The 20,944-nt window shown below is 37.4% G+C and overlaps 2 protein-coding genes across 2 annotated transcripts; one reads left to right on the top strand and one right to left on the bottom strand.

Annotated features, from left to right (window-relative positions):
* Positions 1-3,838: 3,838 nt before the first annotated feature.
* Positions 3,839-11,123, bottom strand: cd247l (CD247 antigen like). Its single transcript, XM_054614913.1, has 7 exons — positions 10,896-11,123; positions 6,506-6,600; positions 5,995-6,030; positions 5,845-5,868; positions 5,689-5,748; positions 5,575-5,604; positions 3,839-4,584 (listed from the first exon to the last, which is right to left on the bottom strand). Exons 1-7 carry the CDS (start codon positions 10,957-10,959, stop codon positions 4,495-4,497), a joined length of 399 nt encoding a protein of 132 aa, XP_054470888.1. The 5' UTR covers positions 10,960-11,123; the 3' UTR covers positions 3,839-4,494.
* Positions 11,124-13,701: 2,578 nt separating this feature from the next.
* lamp1b (lysosomal associated membrane protein 1b) lies at positions 13,702-20,704 on the top strand. Its single transcript, XM_054614911.1, has 6 exons — positions 13,702-14,116; positions 16,021-16,214; positions 16,323-16,451; positions 17,072-17,138; positions 18,385-18,552; positions 18,637-20,704. Exons 1-6 carry the CDS (start codon positions 14,056-14,058, stop codon positions 18,774-18,776), a joined length of 759 nt encoding a protein of 252 aa, XP_054470886.1. The 5' UTR covers positions 13,702-14,055; the 3' UTR covers positions 18,777-20,704.
* Positions 20,705-20,944: the final 240 nt, after the last annotated feature.

The raw sequence follows: 20,944 nt of genomic DNA, 5'->3' as shown, positions 1-20,944 counted from the left end.
TGTCTGGCTCGCCATTCAAAGTTTATACTGATGAACCATACATAGGAACCACACATAAAAGGACAACCTACTACTGCTATTTTCTAGTACTACTATTTATGGGGTATTTCCAGGTTTAATTATTATTTTGAGATCCTTCTTGCCAAAGTAAAAGCCTTTCTCTTTTCAGCTAGGCGGGTGTCTGGCTGCTCACGTTGCTGGTATTCCCCGTCTTTGAGGCCACACCGGGCCTAAAGGACTCAGTCCTGATCCAGTGCTGTTAGTAGTTACTAAAGAGTTGAACGTGTGCTAGCAAGATAAACCAGTTGCCATCGGCACCATAGGATGTTACTGAAATATTTATCTGAATTAGAGAAACGATCTTTTCTTAATTCTATACATATAAATATATATATATAAACACGTGTAAGATATTCATATTTTATATTTGAACCAGTATGTTATCAAGACTGAATGTAGTGTTTATCATGCTTACTCGGAAAAAAAAATAAACTCCCCTAAATCTTCCTTTTTTACAATGGCAAAATAGCAATTTTTTTTTTTTTTTTTTTTTTTTTTTTTTGCGAAAAACTGACTAGACCAAAAAATAAGAGAAAGAATTCTGAGACCACGCCTCGGTGGTGCGTGAGTCGCTGACACCTGCGCCTGTCGTGTATCTGCGAGGTCTTTTTCAACAGGAAGTGTTTGTTCAAGCGCTCCTGACTGAAGCATCTGATCTTAAACTTTTAATAGATTCTTTTTTTTATCTTAGTCGTTGTGGACTTGATTTGTTGTGCTGTCTTTAACAATCATTTTAATGTTTTTATTTTATTTTATATATATTACTTTATGCCTTTAATTGTTTTGTATAGTGTGAGAGGGCAAGATCACTGGCTTTCTTAGTTTGACAAAGAAGATTAACATTATCATTTATGCCTTATTGTTACGTAGAAGACATGAGCATTGTAGCATTGTTTTGTGTGTGTGTGTGTGTGTGTGTGAGAGAGAGATAGAGAGAGCTGGTGCATTGTTTTCACTGAAACAAAACCGTGTACTTTGGGCATTTTTGGAGCGTTGGATGATTATGTTGCTACCTATGGTTTTAGGTGTGACTCCGACAGGTTGAGGATACCTGTGAGAAAAGCTTTACTAATAATTCCAGCAGGTGGATGTGTGTGTTTGTGTGTTTGTGTGTGAGAGAGAGTGAGTATCTTATAAAGAGAGAATAGGGAGGGCAGTCTGCGAACCATTATGGTGCATTTCCATCTTTCCCCGGGTGTTTGAGGGTGATTTTAAAGACATGGAGAGACATCAGAGTACTTGTCCAGAGGGGGGTCGCTACTGATTAACTAAAGCCTAAAGCAAGCCAGTTTAAGGCTCAAAGTACAGTTTGTGGTCATATTTAGACTGTCTCTAGTAATGAACCTATTGACTGTCAACTGACGGTCTTTTTGCTGCTGGCTTTGCTTTAGTGCTCTGGTTTCACTACGTGATCCAGAGATTTCATAATGCTCTGGTGTATCAGCCATGAATCGAGTTGTAGTTGGTCAACCCACCACACTGGTCTGCTGGTTTTTAAGGCAGACAAAGGAAGTGTGGAGCACCAGTTTAGGCAAAAGGAGCTGTTGTATACCTCATTTCTAACTCAAGACTGAGTGAAACCTGCTTTAATCTACTTATGAAATAAGAAATATAGAAAATAACCAAAAAAATGCAAAAAAAAGAGATGAAAATACACAAACTTGTGTCAGTGGAGAAGCCCGTTCATACCTGTACTTTTTGAAAGGTTGTGGAAAATGCCACCACAAGGGGGAGACAGAATACATACCAGTACTCATGAATGTCTGCTGTTCACGATTTGGTGTTTTTTATTGCTGCACACTGATGTATTTTCAGCATTGGATGAAAATGATTTGTTGTAACTTGAGATTTAAGTTTGTTTTAGTGCATTGTATTCCTTTACTGTCAGTTAAAAGTTCCTTTTTGTTATATGAATAGACGACCCCTCAATGTTTGAACACTTTAAGTTTGACAATCCTGTTTTTGTTTTTATTAAGTTTTGTTTTTTTTCACTGACCAAGTACAGGTATGTACATGTCTTCCCACATGACGGTGCGCTGTCGCAGCCCGCTCTCGCTTTCCTGTGGTACCAACATTTACCAAAGATTTCTAACTTGATTGTATATGAACGACGCCCCGTCTCGGCTCTTCCCCGCCTCAATGCTCAGCATCAATTTCCCGTCTGCACGCTCTCACCCGAGTCCTAGATTCATTCTGTAAAGAGTTTGCTTTTAATTGCATGCGAATGTGTATCCGCCCAGGAAACACTCCGGCGTCCTGTCGGCACGGCGGTTTCAGTGCCTGTGGGCGGGGATTAAAGTAAAGGGGGGGGGGGGGGATGACCAGGGGCTGAGCGGGCTTCTCCGAAAAGACACAAACCAATCTGGTGGTAGCTGGGTGATGTTTGTTAATACACACTGAGGGTTAATCCTGTGCACACTGTACATGCTCAGGACTCTGTATGTTTTGCCTGTCTTGAGCGCTGTTGCTAGGATGTTGCCCCTCCACTCCCCCCCTCTGTCTCTCTCTCTCTCTCTCTCTCTCTCTCTCTCTCTCTCAAGGACTGTGGTGAAAATGCTGTTCCTGCCTCTCGCAGTGTGTCCGTCTCTTCCTCATCATCTGAACACTGTATAGTCCACAACATTTACCCTGTTGTCTCCAGGAATACACATCCTGCGGTCGATTTTAAAGCTCACTGCTGTGTCCCTCCTCTCCCTCTTCCCTTTTCCCCCATCTTCTGCTCTCTCCTTTGACATTGTCTCTTTACTACAGACTCTTATCAGCTGTGACACTATGCATCATGGTCCTTCACTCTGCATGGACTGTGTCCTTCCGGCTCAGACCTCTGGCCGACGGGCTTCAGTGACACTTTGTTTAATGCTTTACTCCAGGTGAGGTTGTAGGACCTCACGAGCGCTATCCCAAAGCAAAAATCCAAATATTTAACTTTTGACAAATGCAGATACCAAAGATATCTCTCTGTCCTGTGTCTTTCTCTGTTTCTTCTCCCTTCCACCCGTCAGCATGTGTATTAAGAGACAAACCCAGCACTGGCTTTAGTCCTAGCCTCAGTAATTCCAAAGCTAGATGTATATTTTGGTATATTTCCGAGAAAAACTTGCGTGGAAAGCGTCTGTTTCTCGTCTGTTTGTTGTAATCTCTTTTTTCTGTCACAGCATGGAACTAATTGCAGAACTGTCTTACTCTTGGTAGGTTAAAGATATAGTATTTTTGTATGTTTTGGGGTTTGTCATGTGTGTGATTATCAGTTCACAGCCTAAGTGACCATGGCTTTCAACAAGGAAAAATGAGAAAACCAAAAAAAAAAAGGAAACGCCAACCATGTACATATTACGTTTGTGTATCTCAAGAACTGCATTCTGTAAAACATTTACTACTTGCGTGGAAAGCTTGGGCTCATCTAAAAGAATGTGTCCCTGATTTATTTCCCTCTTTCTTATTCTGCAGTCTGATAATAATTGTCTCTCCAGGACTCTTAACGTAAAGAGTCCTGGTTTCCATCGTGGACAAATCACTGAGGTGCACTGCTCCGATTTGACGGCAAGGAAAAGAAAACTAAACTTAAAAAACTGCCTCCAGTCATGGCGGCGTATAACTGAAAGTTTGTTTAGGGGTTTTAAGTATGTGAATCAGGATACATAGTAGATTTTGATGCATTTGTCTGCTGTATTTTTGTTGGTTTTGTTTTTATACACATATAAAAATAATCTTTTACTGTAACTGTACAGTTCTCTTTTGTTGTAAACATCATTAAAACATTTTCCAAGTGTTTTGACATGTGCTTTGACTTTTATTGGCATTCAGTTACACAAATGAAGAATACAGTTGTGATAATTTACAGCATCCAGAAGCCACAATTTTTAGCCTTTCTAGAGGCTCCTAATACTGCAACTGTGAGATCCAAATTTATAACTGAAAAATCACGACACTCATCAGATTCTGCTGTACTTTGTGTTTAGCACTAATAAGTAAATGTCAACGTGCTAACACGTCAAAATAACAGGTATGACAAAGTGCCTGCTACACATCTGCATGCATTGTTAGCTTTACTAGTCAGCAACAGCTGTGCTCAATTGCAGCCTCATAGTCACGAGTGTGGCTTTTATATATGAAAATGCAAAAGTAAGAGTTTATAGTCTGGCAGAAACAGCTTATAGAAATTTGTCATTTTGTTACTTGATTCATAAAATGTCATAAAAATAGCAAAAGAAAAGGCTCATTACAAAAATATGATTTTTTTAAATAAACTTATCACAACAAAGGAAAGCAGAAAATCAACATTTTTGAGAAGCTTGATCCAGAGAATGTTTCTCATTATTGCTTGATATATTAACCAATCAATTGGTCATCAAAATACTTGGCCTTTTTGGATCACTTTTTCAGCTAAATGTTCCAGATCAAATTAGCAATGCTGTCTCTGGACCATGCTGGACTTCAGCGGGGAGACAGAGGAGGAGGAGGAGCGGAGCCACTGGGGATCAGGGACTCAAAGGGATCCTGATCCCTCACCTCAGCTGGGGCCGGCTGTAGAGGAGACAGACTAAGTTTAAGATCTGTATTGATTAGACCAGCAACTCTATCTGGTGACATGAAGGGGAGAAGAGTCTGCATGCTTTCTTTACCACTGACCAAACTTTCAAGCAGAGGTGATAAACCACCCAGATCCTGTTTACAACACAGATAATAAAATGTGCCTTAAGTGATATCTCTCTTATCTTTCTCTATGTATTTCATAAAAGTATATTTCATTTTGTGTGTGAGTGACCTTCCAATATAAAAACCCTGCAGATGACTATTAGTTTCTGCTAATTGGAATGTCAAACAGTAGATTTGGTTTGTAATGAAAGCTGGCAGACATTTGAACCGTGCTGAGTTGGATATGACCAAAATTTAAAAGGAAACTCAACTGAACTCTCAAAATATTCAACCATTGCGGATCACAACACTTAATCAAGCGGTTTAAAGAATATTTTTTGCTTAAATGTACAATGATCACAGTGATTAAATATGACCATATTGAGCAATTACACTAATCAATATCACAGACAATCAGAGCAGCTAGTTAAACATTTTAACTTTTGGAGCTGGTCCTTTGTGACTGATTATGTGGATATTTAGATTTTGGATTATTACATCTAAATATGTCTACCAGCTTCAGGAGAAACTTGTTCAGGCCATAAACAAGCCAAGACATCGTGCAATTTATTGTAAACATTTCCCTTTATTAGGCCGTTTTCGCTGAGGACATTTTGTCACAGCATGAAAATCACAGGTGTAATTCCAATTTTAATTGTTTGAGATTATTAGTATTATTTTTACTCTTCGCAGAATGATTGAATGTAATAATCAATAGGGAACTTTTGCTCAAAATGTGAGACAAAACATTTTAACTTTTGCAAGCCGTTTCGCTCAAATGTTTCCTTTTATTTTGACCCTATCCCGGAACTGTAGACATTATCTTTTGCTTAACATTTCTGACTGTAAGATACCACGTGAGTGAGTAAATAACCTTACCGCAGATTTCTTTTTCTTGCCAGCTTTTTTCTAGAAAAGATCAAATACAACAAAATGAGTGAATGCTTAGGTGCCAGTACAGGCCAGAATGTGTCCTTTAAACGTCTTACTTACTTTTGTTTTTGATATATTAAGCATCTCGTAAGGATCAGTATCGGCTGGTCTCTGAAGCTCCTAGAGAGGAAATATGAAATTATGAACAATGCTTTACAGCAGAGCAGCAGAGTTTAACATCGTCTGGTCATGAAGAGGTTTCAGAGTTCTCCTTACCTGGTAAATGCAGCCATTATCGTCCTGTTTAGTCAGGTACACACAAAAAAAGGGAAATGCACATATTCAGCAAATACACATGCACTCATATATAGAAACAGTTCATATCAATCAATGGACAGTTGAGAAATTAAAAGCATAGAGACTTACAGGCTCTCCAGCAGCCACAGATGGGATTTTGGAAAACTACGCAGAGAGGAAGAAAATGAAAACAAGCATTTTATTAATAAATATGTGTATAAAATAACAGCTCTACACACTGCTGAATTTTTTAATTGTTAAATCATTGATTAAATGTAATAGGTTGCCATCACAAGATACAAGAGCGCCAAACTTATTCTTTCAAATCAGGCTGTTGATGGGACAAAACAAGCAATTTAAAGATGTCATCCTTCGTCTGAGAAATTGTAATGGACATTTGAGTTTTACTAATTCATGACAATCTATAAATTTATAAATTATCAGATTAATTGACCAAGACAACACATGTTTACACCTGAGAAACTAGACGTTTTAATGTATTAAATGAATAACTAATCAGTTATAAAACTCATCAGGTAGCTTTCTGTCAGTCAACTAAATAATGAATTGACTCATTATTATTGTTACCTTGCCCCAGTGTGGTGACCCTGAAGCCGGTACTTCCTGTGCTATAACTCACCTTTTCTTTGAAGTATAGTGCCGTGGCACCAATGCAGTAAATAACCAGTATCGTGTCCAGGCAGTAGCAGATGACCGGATCGGTGAAAAAAATATCTACAGGAGAGAAATAGTATAGATTTATTCTTTGTTTCAATGTTTCTATTTAGTGAGATATTTCCTCCACTAAATACATTTCAGAGGACATTTTTCCATTTTTATCTGATGGATGTACCATTTGTTTTCGCTCGCAGATCCAGATTTTAAAAGTTAATATAAGACTATATATTCATCCTCAGCAGGGAAATTCACATTACTGCTACACAAAGTATATTTATGTAGAATATGAGTAGCTGTGTACATTCACTAAAGAAGCCCGGAGGATTTATTTAGGCTTTAGTAGAAACATGCTACTTTATAGCTTGTACTAGCCTCTAGGAAAATATATTTTTTAATCTGTTGTTTTTTGACACATAAAGTTATTATATTGCAGATTCATTGTTGATGCTTTAACTTGTTTCAACAGAATAAATACTGACTTTTAGACAAACCTTTCCTATCCACAGTTGTTAAAAAAAATGTAGAACGTATTAAGTATATTTCAATACAACTCAAAGAAACATACAAAAATATATTTAAACATTAGATATATACATTATATACGTCACATTAGACTATATCATTGTGTTGTACCAATATGTATGCATATACATGCAAAATGCATATGTAGAAACAAGTAGTTGTAGTTTATGTACACATAATATAAATGTGGGAATATATGTATGTCTAATGAATACATACAAATCTATGTAAATATGTAAAACAAGGATTCTTATATATGATAATGTAAATAAAAATGAATATTGTGATGTACTTTATTATGCAATATAAGATACAACATATAAATAAAAAATAATGTAAAATATACAATTTTAATGTAACGCCTTCCAATGGATTTATTTCTTATTTTTTAATGATTTTGTTATTATTTTCTCTTGCAGTAGGTAAAAGGCCTCTCTGAAAAGTTATTCCACATCTGGGTGTATAAGTATGAATAATCATTTATTAATAAGAAAATATATAAATATTTAACCGCTGACAAATATCCCTGGTGTCAGGTAACACTCATGTATCTTGATGGATCTCAATTAACAATAATAAAACACCTTCCATTGGAGTATTTAATATTTGTTCTGGTATTATTACTTTAACTTGCTGCATGTAAAATGTTTTATACAGTAAGATTTACTTCGGACACTATTACTTAAAATGACTGTAAGTCATTTTTAAATACTGACTTTAGAAACAAACTATAATCGTTGGACATAAGGCCTCCAGTGTGTGTGTGTGTGTGTGAGAGTGAGTGTGTGTGTGTGTGTGTGTGTGTGTGTGTGTGTGTGTGTGTGTGTGTGTGTGTGTGTGTGTGTGTGTGTGTGTGTGTGTGTGTGTGTGTGTAAACTGTAACATGACAGGATGTCAGTTCTGTGCAACATGGGATGGAAAATAGCAACATGAGGCACAACGTGAGGCACATGTGAGAATTGAGTAAGACCCCCCCTCCCCTGAAACAGGAAATAAGAAACTACATATCTGCATCTGAGTCGATTAAACCTCTTCCTGTCAGTTCCATGGGCTGCTTTGAGGTTTTAGTGAGAATCGTTTATCTCGCTGTGGGTTGGAACAGAAGCCATGTTGTGACAACTTCGCCAGTGGTGGTGATTCATTGAAGCTATAACTTCCTCATCTAATCGTGATCACCTAAAGTCGCTGCAGTATGTTACATTAGCCTTAGGTTATTTTTATACTTCAAAAAGGAAAGTAACTGTCCATGAGTAGGAAGGTTAAGATGAGCAAATCCAACTGGTCCTGATTTTCTTAAAATGTCCCCTCTTACACTCACCTTTCAGTGTGTTTTATCTTGGTTTTTCATTCTTATGTAAATAGTTTAATTGTGGAAAAACCTAAAACGCTGGTAATCCTTTATAAAATCTATGACTCCCTCAGTGGAATATTTTAACATTTTGTGAAATAAGATAACTGTATATGCTCGATGCATCTCTCATGTATATAGGCTTGATATTGAGCTGCAGACACTGGTTACTGTAGCTTAGCTTATAGTACAAAAACAGGAAACAGTGTAAACAGATACATGGCTCTGTCCAGTGGTAACAAAACCCAACTACCAGCAACTCTAAAACTCACTAACTAACAAATAGATTTTATTTTACCTTTGGACTGAGCCATGCTAGCTGTTTCCCCCTGTTGTTACTTACTAGGCTACGCTAACAGGCTGGTGTTTATAACTTAATATTCAGCGAGAGACGGACAAACAGACTTGTTTAAAATTTTGGGAAATACATTTTAGAAATATGTTTTCTAACAGAAAATATGTCTGTAAATTAAAAATAAAGAATGCAGCAGCTGGTTAGCTTAACTTGAACATGAACCCAAGTCTCCACTTTTTTTATGGCCGCACCATTTCATTAAATAAAAGTAGTGAAGATTTCTTGTGAATTCATTTATACACATTTCCCCAAATATTCATATATATATATATATATATATATATATATATATATATATATATATATATATATATATATATATGTACTTTATCTCCAGTTGAATTTGAGAGTTTTGTTCTTGAATTATATGCTTTGAACAGACAGTAAGCTAGATGAGGGGATTTCATACATTTTTCATGTCTGTCCGCTGAATGTGAAGCAGCCAATTAGCTTAGCATAAAGACTGTATACAACAAAAAGGGGGAACAGCCTGGATGTTCTTACTAGCAACTCAGTTTGTATTTTAATTAAACCAATGAGATATGTTAGGTAATAAAGTGCTGGTGTAGATTGTTTTACCTTTGGACAGAGACAGGGAAACTCACAAAATTGTATTTTAAATTCTACTGCTGAAGAAACGTGTGTAGAATTATGCATAAAACATTTAAAATACTGGGTCTGAATATTTCACTCAGTGTTAAACATCATATAGCTTTGATGAAGAGCAGAAACAAGCTGAAACACAATCAACATGTTACACAGTCAGACAGGACAGAATAGGTTAATCTTCCCACCCTAAAGGTGAAACAAAAGGCGCTGTGTGTAAAGGGGTTGAGGATGTTATCTTTTGTAAATATGTGCTTTATTTAATCCCTCTCATCATTTTGGATGCTAACACTTCACCCTTTTCCTGATACATTTTAAGGGATGTTTCTAACTCAACCTGGTGAACATAAGAAACGCGTATTTTGACATTTCTCGGAATTGAGAAAATTCTGGTGTTCCAAAGATCACAAGGTTACAGGTATGCAGCCTAGTAGTAAAGTATATATATATTGATATGTCCATGGCAGCAACCCTCCATTGGAAAATATATAGTGAGTTTTTCTGCAGGGGAGTTATGATGTTTTATCTTCACAAGTTGCTTCGGAAAACTAACATCCGCAATTCACCTTTAGTGTTTTCACACTTGGTATAGTGTCTGGAGGGAGATTATTTATTCATGCACGCTTTCTTTCATCAGGATGAATCTGAGTGAAATACATGACAAGACTTAAAAGTGTTATTTGATCATTTTCAAAATATTTTTCTCAACCCTCCCTAACTATGACATAAAAGGGAAAGTCTGGGAAACATCAAATGCATGCAATCTTCTACTCATGAAAACTTCCTAAGTTAACCCAAAGTAAAGAAAGGCAGTACATTTTGGTGTATTTTAAGGTGACACTGCTGGATTAAGGACACATCTAGATTTATTCATAGTAAAATGTGATTTTAGCACGCAGTTTATGAAAGGATGAGTAAGAGGAATAAAATAACCCAAATCCCTCTGCAGTATGTAAAATTCAATAGCAATAAATATAATGTTGATTTCTGGATCGGATTGAAATGTTTGCTTTATCAGTGGAAAGCATGATTGTACCATAAACAGACACTTTTCTCATAGCATTAAATGGAAAATGTGATTACTCTCTCATGTCTTAATTTCCTTACCTTGTAACAAAACCTCCAACAGATACCTTTTCTGTCAGAATAAGGATGTGTAAAGAAAATATCTCCTCTAATCTTGTCTGTGTCTCTCAGCAATACAGACATTAGATATTTACTGCCCACTATTGATAATATTTCTCCCAAAAATGTGTGAACAGGTAAAAGTAATTTACAGGGTTGAGTGCAGCCTGTTCTTTTGACTGTCATTAATCCGAGCAGAGAAGGTAAAATAACAAAGATTCCCATAGACGGTCTTGAATACAAAACGCATTAGCATTTAGTTTTAAACTAATTCAACATCAGTCTCTTAAACCTACTGACTCTTTACCAATGCCAGCCAGGTTTTATGGGTGTCCTTCATCCCATATATCAATATTTCAGGCGAAACTCAGTTATAAAGTCAAAAAAGTCACTTACCATCAGCGGTAACGGGCACCAGGAGCACAATCAGCACAAACACACCAGTTGTCTGTGGGTCCATGACTCTCCCTCCTCGTCTCTCTGTCTGTCTGTTCTGCAGAAACAGTCTTCTGTTTTTGTCTGGTTGCTTCACTTTTATTTTTCCGTGATCAGAGGAAGTGGCTGAACTGACTACCTGCCAATGGACTGAGACGTTGACTGTGTGAACTTCAAAGCACAGAACAACCTTCAACACCCACATAAAGTCTGACTGACTGAGTCGTGTTCGACTTTTTCCCTAAAGAATGTGACAAAATCTGTCCCTCCAGGCTAATCTGAACATCGATGATAAACTCCTCTGACTCTGATATTCCTCTAGATTATAACCAGTTTCGTATGTACAGTCAGCTCACACTGTTTTAAATAGACCCACACAGTTATTCCTCCTGTTCATCATGAAGTTTGAAGCAATTACTAAATGGTTATAAGACACTGTAATGTAGTTGTAAGCATTTTTAAGACACTATTTACGTGTTTCATCATTAGTTCTTCAACATTTTTTTAAATGTTTTTTCTTTTCTGGGATTCCTTTTGTATCTGTTGCAATTGCAAAACAAATGTACTAACTACCAATAAATGTTTTATAACATACTGTTCATTATGCAACATTACAGCTGTGTTATGCTGTGTAATCAAGCTTACATTACACCATCTCTTCATAAGAATTTTAGCTGTAAACAAAAACAAAAGTAAACACACTCATTATATCTGCTTACAGCTACATCATAGTATGTTGTAAAAAGATTTTACAACATACTATAGATTTTTCTCTTGGCTTTTCTCAGATATAAGGGATAACTGCTAAACATTAATGTTTTCTGTGTGTAAATTTCAGCTGCATATCCCCATAGACATTTCAGCATTAGGGCCTTTTTCATCATACCAAGCAACATTTGGATTAAAGTGGACACATGACATGCTGTCATGTTGGATAAAAGGTTATATACTGATTTTAAATTATATATAAAGTAGGGGGGTTTAAATAAAGTCTTATCACAATGGTTTGTATTACAAATGATGTAATTTGACGTATTAGAGTGTATCTTGCAGCTGTAGATACTAACTGTCTGCTTGAAAAAATGCATGTGCAAGTATTCTATTTTAGAAACAAAGCTATACCTATAATAGTGTGGTATTAATCAGATCAATCTGATCTGATCAAACTCAGATAGAGGATCATTGGTTCAATATTCTTCCTCTCATGTGTGTGTGTGTTTGTTTGATAAGGAAGAAGTAACCCATAGTGGTGTGAGAATGAAGCAGTAATCTACTTAAAAAAACATAGTAGACGGCAAAGTAATCTGACTTTAAGGGAATTTTGTTCCTTTTTAGCCCAAGACTTTTAGAGGGACATTGCATCAGTTTTACAAGTTACTTGGGGGGGATGAACAAACTTTAAAAATGCAGCATATGTCACAGGCCTGTATCGGAAAATGTGGCACAAAGACTAAACGACTAAAAGATAGAAATCAGATTGCATAGGTTAGAGAGTACAAAATGTGCCTTTTGGTGAATAACGTTATATAAAGAGACCATATGCAGACTGCAGAAAGATTGATTTGACATTTGCAGCCAGTTACACTCTGTTTAAGTACCTGTGTGTTCAAAGGGTCGGAAGATAAGTTGACCCCTATGATACTTAAATGTTAGCGTGTGTCTGTGTAAAGGAAGAGGTTACGGAAATGAGACCTCTGCACTTTACAAAGAGTCGTGTCACTCTCATGTTGCAAAATCACACTGATGAGTGACACTCACAGAGACTATTGAACTAGCAGTGAGCTAAATGAGGTCAGGTAAAGTTGCACAGAGAGGAGATTTTACTGTGACATTGGTGTGTAAAAATGTTCAGGGGTTTCTGACTGAGGTCTGATCTCTGGGGCCTTAAATTAGTTGGCCAGATTCAAGCTTCTGGTAAATCAGCTATCAGTAAATCAGCCAAATCATCATTGTCCTGTGAGGGACACAAGGCAACAAAACTAACTTGAAACTAACAGCTAGATAAACAATAATTTATGAATATAATACATTAATCTTTTATTTAAAATACCTTGTTATAATGAACAAACGCTTGTATGTAGAATCATCAGTATTTAAATCTTACTTAAAATTTTTAATTATTTTGTTTTCGTTTCCATATAATGGGCCGTTTATGTCTACCTTCTGATAGGGTCTCTGTGTACGAAATTCAGTGGGCAGAGATCCCTGGTTCGACACTTCAAACCTCCTGAAAGCCTCAATAACAACATTTCAGGCGGGTCTCTTAAATGGCAATTTTCAGAAGTTTCACTTGCTTGCAATCTTCAACCTCATCCTTACATTCGCCAAATCCTACACAATGCACCTTTGAGTAAAAAAACATGTGAGATGTTGAAAGTGTTAACGACTAAACATCTGAAACGTGACAAAGAGACACAACTGATCATTAATAGCAAGACAAATCTTTTTGGGAGCCACTGATTTAATATTTAACAAAGTTTTGTATTTTATTAGCTGATCAGATGTTTTTTGAATGAAAAATCTTATCTGCAAATGATTTACTCACTACTAGTCTGATGTTTAATAATAACTGATTGGAGTGGAGTAGATGTATAAAGGAGCATAAGTACTAAAGTAATGTACCTCGACATTGTAGGCTTAAGCATAGTACAGTATATATCAAACATCGTGTCGAATTTAGACTTTAATAAAACCTGGTTCACCCCTTAACTCTTAAATAAATGTTTTAACCAGTGTGTGGCCGCTGTTCGTCACGTGACTTCCTGGGTGTTCCTTAAAGCCTCTGTCACGTGATCCTGATGTTAGTCCTATTTTTCTGTAGCGGCGGTGATAAAGTGTGAGCTAAATCAACCTCACAGCTAGCATATGCAAACACAACACGTTTAGACTCGTAAGCAGAGACGTTGGTGTTTGTTTTGGGGAGAGAACAGCTGCTTTATCATCCCGACAAATCAGTGCGCTCGACTTTTTATTTCTCCCTTCGCTGTTGTTGTTGTTGTCAGGCTAACGCTAGCCGAGCTAGCACAGCAGCTGCTAAGCTAACGTAAGCTAACGTGGCCGCGTCTCTGTTGTGCTGCTGTGATTTGGCCCCGACGAGCAGCCGGAGAGGAGCCGCGGAAACATGACGCATATCGGCGGGGTGCAGTCATGGTGCCTGGGAGTCACGTTACAGCTGGTGTTGGGTGAGTATCGGTCCGGTTTACGTCGTCTAACATAAACCACCGTTCACCAAAACTACAACGTTACCGAAGGTCACAGATAACCGCCCCCAGCCCACGTTATACGGCCAGGGCCGTCAGGAATAGCAAGTATAAAAGCAACATGTTCTGTGTTGTTTTTTAAAAGATTTAATGTGTGTAAATATACGTTAGTTTATTAGTTAGAATGACAGACCAACACGCGTTTAACTTCTAGGTGCAGGTTTGGATTGGTTGGCCATGAAAATGGTGACGTCACGTCTGTCTTTGCGCAATCTAGCGTCACCCTAAGGCCAGTCTGCTGCTGACCGCAAACTGAGCTTTATGCAATCACTGGAAGAATGTTTCTTTGATAATCCATGTTCAAAATGTAGGTTTGTTATTGACAATGGTTAAATGTAATAAATGCATCAAACTCAACTTATGTTTGAAAATGCAATGTTGAGGTAATTGCACTTTACCTTTTTAAGTATTTTAAAGACAGGTCTTGAGATGTATAAACCTACATGTTGAGATGTGTATATACTCCGCTTTGAAAATTGACTTGAATTGTGTCAAATGTTTTAACATTCAAAAGTTCAACTACCTCATTGATTATTATAAAAAAAAAAATGGCATCTATTACTCCTCCATCGTTGAAAACTCCAAAATCTATGGATATGGAAATATTGTTCAGTTCAGCAGTTCAACTGTTGGACACAAAATGTCTTCTACATCACTGAAAAATGTATTCTCAGTATATGTGAGTTGGAGGTTCAATTTCCCAAATCATTCTTGTGGAAGTTGCATATTGGACCATTAATTGAATGCAAAATTAGTTGTGATGTCACAAAACCATGATCAAACGTGCAGCTCTGAAACTCAGAGTTAACGCGAGCACAGACAAACTTTACTCCTTCAGAAGATGAAGGTTAACACATTCTTCTACTATCAAACTCTGCACATAAATTATTCTGCACTGTGAAACTGAAACATCCAAGTGAAGTGCAATAAGGAAAACTAGTTTTTGCGTGGAGGGGGGTCTTTATATTATGCTGCTGAAACTTCACTAGATTTTCGTGGTAAATAATATACTTGATAAAAGTTGTAACAGTTAGTTGTTTGTTGATTTGACAGAAAAATAAAACATTTCCAAGCTTCTTGATCGTGAAAAAATTTGCTGCTTTTCTAACCCCTTTAAGATAGTTAATTATACACCTTTGGGTTTTAGCTGTTGGTTGGACAAGACAAGCAATTTAAAGGAATTAGTCTAATTGTGCACTGATGTTTCACTATTTTCAGACTTTATTTTTTTTTAGCTGAATGATTAAGTTACAGCCCTATACTTCTCCACTATGTGTATCTTGCAGCTGTAGATACTATTAGAACTGTCTGCTTGAAAAAATGCATGTGCAAGTATTTCATTTTTGAACCAAAGCTATACCTATAATAGTGTGGTATTAACGCTTTTAGCTCTCAGATAGAGGTTCAATATTCTTCCTGTCGTGTGTGTGTTTTGTTTGATAAGCAAGAAGTATCCCATAGTGGTGTGAGAATGAAGCAGTAATCTACTTTAAAAAAAACAAAAAACACCAGTCACATGATTCTTTTCATTTTTTTTTTTCAGATATAAGTCGAGATTTAGTTTTTAGATGACACGGCAAGCCTCAAAGCTCTGGTATCAGATATTACACAACTTGCTAGAGTATTTTTACACTTATGTAATTGCCTGGTCAAGGATCTGAATACATGTTTTACCTGGTCAAAGTAGTGCTATTTTTACATAACCTAACTCATTTACTTCCTTCACAATTCAGAAGTCAATTTGTGTTGGTTACAATCCTTTTATTCAATATAGAACACCTTGCATCTCTGTAATACTGGACTCACAACTGAATACTTTTTTACAGCGGCCGTCCTGCACCAGGGTTTAGCTACAGTTGCCCCACCCACAACTGCCCCAACCCCTCCTGCACCGCACAAAGACCCCGGCCGACCTGAGAAAGGAGACTACCTGGTCAACAGAAGCAACGGTACTGCCTGTTTACTGGCATCCATGGGTCTCCAGCTCAACATCACATACAACTCGGTCTCGCAAAATAAGGTACCTAAATATAAACCCTCAAGCAGTTGGCTGAATTTTGTTGGAGCTAAAAATACAGACGCATTAACAGGTTTGAAATGCTAAACGTTAACTTCTATTCGTTTACAGACAGTGCATGATGTTATGAACCTTCAGCCAAATGTGACAAAGCCATCTGGATCATGTGACTCAGACAGAGCCTCCCTGCTGCTCTCAACAGATGCAGAGAAGACCAACCTCACCTTTGTCTTCACTCTGGTAAGTTACTGTGGGTCTTTCTTATTTACCGATCTTGTACCACCTCGATTCCTCGCACCTCGATTCTCCGAGCGAGGAAACAAGTGTATCCTTTACGGAAGTGTTTTTAGGCACACGTAAACAAATAAAAGAGGCGCCGAACAGGGCTGTAATGATATGGACTCCACAAATGTACCAGTTCCTTTTGTAATCATATATTTTTTAATATGATCAGATATTAAAAAGCTACTGATGATGCTACTGAATGTAGCTTCATCCAATTCAATTGCTATAGTCCCGACATGATTTTTACAAGTGCTAACAGCTGCGGACGTCATATTATTATGTCAATAAGAACATTCTCTTACATTCAGCACTAGTTGCTGTATTTCATGTTGTCATATAGATGGACAGGACTGTGTTTGTGTGCATATAATATATATCAATAAGTCATATATATTCGATATGTCACTCTTAATTTCTCCGCTCACATCTCCCAAGCGCAGGACTGAGGCGCGACCATGTTCACAAACCTCTTGCACTTCATGAAATAGCCACTAGATGGCAGCGGGAGCTTGCGGTAAACTCACTTTACAGCAACGTTACTGACTTTTGGTGGTCTTCTTGTTGTCTCTCTCCAGAATGCCACTTCCAATAAGTACCACCTGAGTGAAGTGTCCATGTCAGCAGACTGGCCAGATATGAAAAGTAAGTGCATTTGACCTCCCAGTTTCTATGGTAACTACCTTTTTATCAGGTTGATGGGCATGTGTCCAACTGATCCTGTGATCCACCTCAGTTTTTGGGGTGTAATCAGGGTTTTTGGCACCACATATACCCACTCTACTTGATCACTTTATAACTGACAGTGATTTGGTGTTCAACTAATTTTAATTTAGACAGTGGAGGGGCTCTTTTGACAACGTAGTTAGTAAAAACAAAGGTAACTTTTTACATGCCCTCTCATATTTTTACAAATGATGCTTTTTCTATATTGTAGTGCTTGAAAACTACTCTGAAATACCGGAAAACTACACCTGTTTTGATATGATTTAATCTAATGCAGCAGCTGTGCAATAAATCATACAGTTATGAAATATTTAGGTTTTTGTTGAAACTGTGTCAGAGTGTTTAGAGTCCCAAATGAATCGGCAATACTTTGTTCTAGTTGACAAACATTATCTTCCTTTATAATTTATACATGACAGGTGGCCATATAATGTTTCTACATAAAAAGGGAAGCATTGTTCTGATGGTTACAGCCTTGACTATGAATATTATAATATTTCTTGCCTTTCAGGACACAAGAGAGACAGTTTTTGTCACTGTTTTAACCCCTAAGCTACAGGGTTGCCGTGTAAATGAATATTTAGATTAAATGAACCTCACTAGATGACCATTACAGTCAACTGAGCAAACAAAGATGCAATATAAAGTATGGGTATGTAAGCAAGCACAATAAGGCTTTCACAGAGGCTGCTAAATGTTTTGTTCCTGTTCCCTCATACAGTCACATTTATTAAGTTGAGAACTAGTCGCTTTGTAACTCTTCCCTAATTATTTCCCTAATTACCCCTTTTTATTTTCAATTTTACAGCGTTTTGCACACAACATGAATTCATTGCTTTATTGGTTATGCTAATTGGCTGCAGTATTTTCTTGCTTTGTTTTCTATTAGCTCTCTTGAAGTGATTCTTCTGCTTTTTTTTTTTTTTTAATGGACCAATTACTATTGAGATCATCATGTCTTGAACAAAGCAGCTGTCTTTAAATTCTCAATGTAATGTGGTGAAATCTTTATTAAATCCTGTCGACAGTCATCCTTCTCTAAATGTTTATCTTTATTCATTTGAATCTGTTCTCTTTCGTCACACTTCTCGTTTTGTATGTCGTCTGTAATCATCAAGTTTTCTCTTCCCCCTGTAATCACTTCCTGCTCTGTCCTCCACTACAGAGCCCGTATCCGTCAATAACAGCAATCTGGACTACCTGCGGGGCACCTTTGGGTTCTCATACATGTGCCATGAGGAGCAAACTCTGAATGTGTCCCAGGATTTGTCCATCAACACCTTCCAGTTGCAGGTGCAGCCATTTGGCCTGACTGGAGATCAGTTTGGAGCAGGTAAACACTCCCTCTGGTAGAATTGCTATAAAATCAATCTGCTTTCTTGCTTTAATTTGTCCTCTCCTGTGCTTTCACTCTCAGCTGAGGAATGCCAGTTAGATGAAGATGACATGTTGATCCCCATCATAGTCGGAGCAGCTCTAGCCGGTCTCGTCCTCATCGTGCTCTTGGCTTACCTCATCGGCAGGAAGAGGAGCCACGCTGGCTACCAGACCATCTGAGGTCACCTGTCACTCATGTTCCCAGAGGCCAGAGCGCTCTCTCCCACCCTTAAGATTAACCACTCTTTTATGAGACTTAACACTCCACCCTGTCCCCCCTCTATGCCTCCACCCTTCATCCTCCCTGCATATGTGTGTGCTGTTCTCTGCCCTCATCAGTAACACTAGTCATTATCACTTTGTGGAGGTTGATATGATCTTTCTGAACTGACTCGCTCATTCGTTAAAAAAAAAAAAGGTGCTTTGTTTGGAGATTGTGATGAAATGGAGGAAAAAAAACCTACCGGTACTTCATCATGAAGGGGATGGATGTTGATCAGAGGGTCAATGAGAGTTCTCAACTTGTATTGTACTATTTATGATTTCTGTGAAAGGAATATTGAGGGACTGTGTGTTTTGAGGGAAAGGCTACTGTAGCGTTTCTTATTGTTCATCTGCGTTGTGGCGACCATTTTTTGTGGTCTTGCCCTAAATGAGGTTTGTTATTATAAAGGGAATATTTTTGGCTGTAATTTAATCCACTTCAAACACTAAAGATCTGACTTAATTTTGTTATTGTAACTTGTGGTCCCATTCAGCCGAAGTTTGCAGATTTTTTGTTAACATACTAAGATCACAGAAACCTAATCTTAAAAAGGACATGTTAGGAGTCCCCTTCATAGTTTAAAATGCATTTAGGAATTGATTTTGTTCACTGGGATTAGTGACGATGTGTCCCGTTGTTAAGGTACCCAACACATTTTGTATGGAGACTACACAAGCAGTTTTCAGCTTTGTAAGATAATTGTGTTTTGGCTTCTTCACTTCATTTAGAAGAATAGTTCAACATTTTGGGGAATGGGCTCATTCGATTTCTTGCTGAGAGTTGGATGAGAAGATCAATACTACTGTTTATTTGCTAAATGTAAAGCTACAGCCATCTGACTGTTATCTTAGCTTAGCACGATGCCTACCAGCATCTCTAAAACTCAGTTTAACATGTTGTATTTAGTTTGTTTAATCTGCAGAAAGGCCAAAGTGTAATCAGTTTGGCTTGTAAACCCCCTGAAAACAACAAGGTAACATTTTTGCATTTCAATTTGCAAACATGATAAAAGTTGTTTATGGTGAGCTTTAGAAGTGCTGGTCGGCATATTTCTTTTTTTTTTAAAGACATAGCCATGCGAAGTTCCCCTGTTTCCAGTCGTTATGCTAAGCTAAGCTAACTGTCTCCTGGCTGTATTTTCATTTTTTCAGTACATGAGTGGCATCAATCTCCTCATCTGAGTTTAGACACTAATGTTGATTTCCCAAAATGTCAAACTATTTGATTAGTGATGGGAGCCACTCTTTTGGAGTCTGTTGCTACAATGTTCACACTGTAGGAGTTACAATTGATCAATCTGAAAAATACTTCAGTTTGGTTAGGTGGGTGAAAAAGCTCAGGACATCACTGTAGGAGTGTAATTATCTTGAAGTGTTTAAGTCCACTGGGTGGTTTTGTTTGTTTTTCTTTTCCCCTGAATATGCCCCCACTTGGGATTTTTCTTGCTGAAGGGGAAGGAGTTGCACTAAAGTTATCTCAAAGAGCCCCCTGTAAGGACTAAAGTGGCCAATATAATATGTTCAGTGTTAATCAGTGCCTTCCCAGCTGTAACATAGATGGGATTAAAGTAAAGCCAATACCATAGAGGTACTCACTCACTCACTGACTCTGTGTGCTGCCATGCCTGGGACACTGTCTCTGTGTCTCCCATAGCCTTCATGTACTGTTACAACCTACCAATCGTATGCATTGTTTGATGTAGGAAAAAAATGAAGCGTTGTTTTTTTTTTTATGTTTTTATCCTCCTTGATCTAAATGTCCATGCAGTGATTTAATAAGGTTTTAATTGATTTTGTTTGAGCTGTTTTCTAAAGGAGAGGTCAATAAAAGTGAACGAAAGAGACTGTTTGACTGTTTGTTTTGCCTTCATACAGTTCATCAGCTGTCAAACCTGTTCCTGGTTTGTTTGGACTCCATAGAAGTGTAGCTAGACTATCTTAGAATAATTGTGATATGGAATTCTAGAAATAATTTGTAAGTTTAGACACTACATTTATCAAATACTTAATTTAAAGGAAAAAATGTAGAAGTATTATAAATGGTGGATAAACTTTGATTGTGACGGTTTTACGTCCTCCAGGTA

The sequence above is a fragment of the Anoplopoma fimbria genome, chromosome 16 (genome assembly GCF_027596085.1).
Source record: "Anoplopoma fimbria isolate UVic2021 breed Golden Eagle Sablefish chromosome 16, Afim_UVic_2022, whole genome shotgun sequence".
Lineage (NCBI taxonomy): Eukaryota > Metazoa > Chordata > Actinopteri > Perciformes > Anoplopomatidae > Anoplopoma > Anoplopoma fimbria.
This window is presented reverse-complemented; position numbering and strand designations above follow the sequence as displayed.

Bases quoted from the DNA above. Each gene is read 5' to 3' on its own strand.
- cd247l (XM_054614913.1), bottom strand. From the start codon at position 10,959: ATGGACCCACAGACAACTGGTGTGTTTGTGCTGATTGTGCTCCTGGTG. The intron at 6,031-6,505 runs GTGAGTTATAGC...CTCTCTGCGTAG, and splicing joins CACTATACTTCAAAGAAAAG to TTTTCCAAAATCCCATCTGT. The intron at 4,585-5,574 runs GTAAGGTTATTT...TCTCCTCTACAG, and splicing joins GCAAGAAAAAGAAATCTGCG to CCGGCCCCAGCTGAGGTGAG.
- lamp1b (XM_054614911.1), top strand. From the start codon at position 14,056: ATGACGCATATCGGCGGGGTGCAGTCATGGTGCCTGGGAGTCACGTTA. The intron at 14,117-16,020 runs GTGAGTATCGGT...ACTTTTTTACAG, and splicing joins CACGTTACAGCTGGTGTTGG to CGGCCGTCCTGCACCAGGGT. The intron at 16,215-16,322 runs GTACCTAAATAT...ATTCGTTTACAG, and splicing joins ACTCGGTCTCGCAAAATAAG to ACAGTGCATGATGTTATGAA.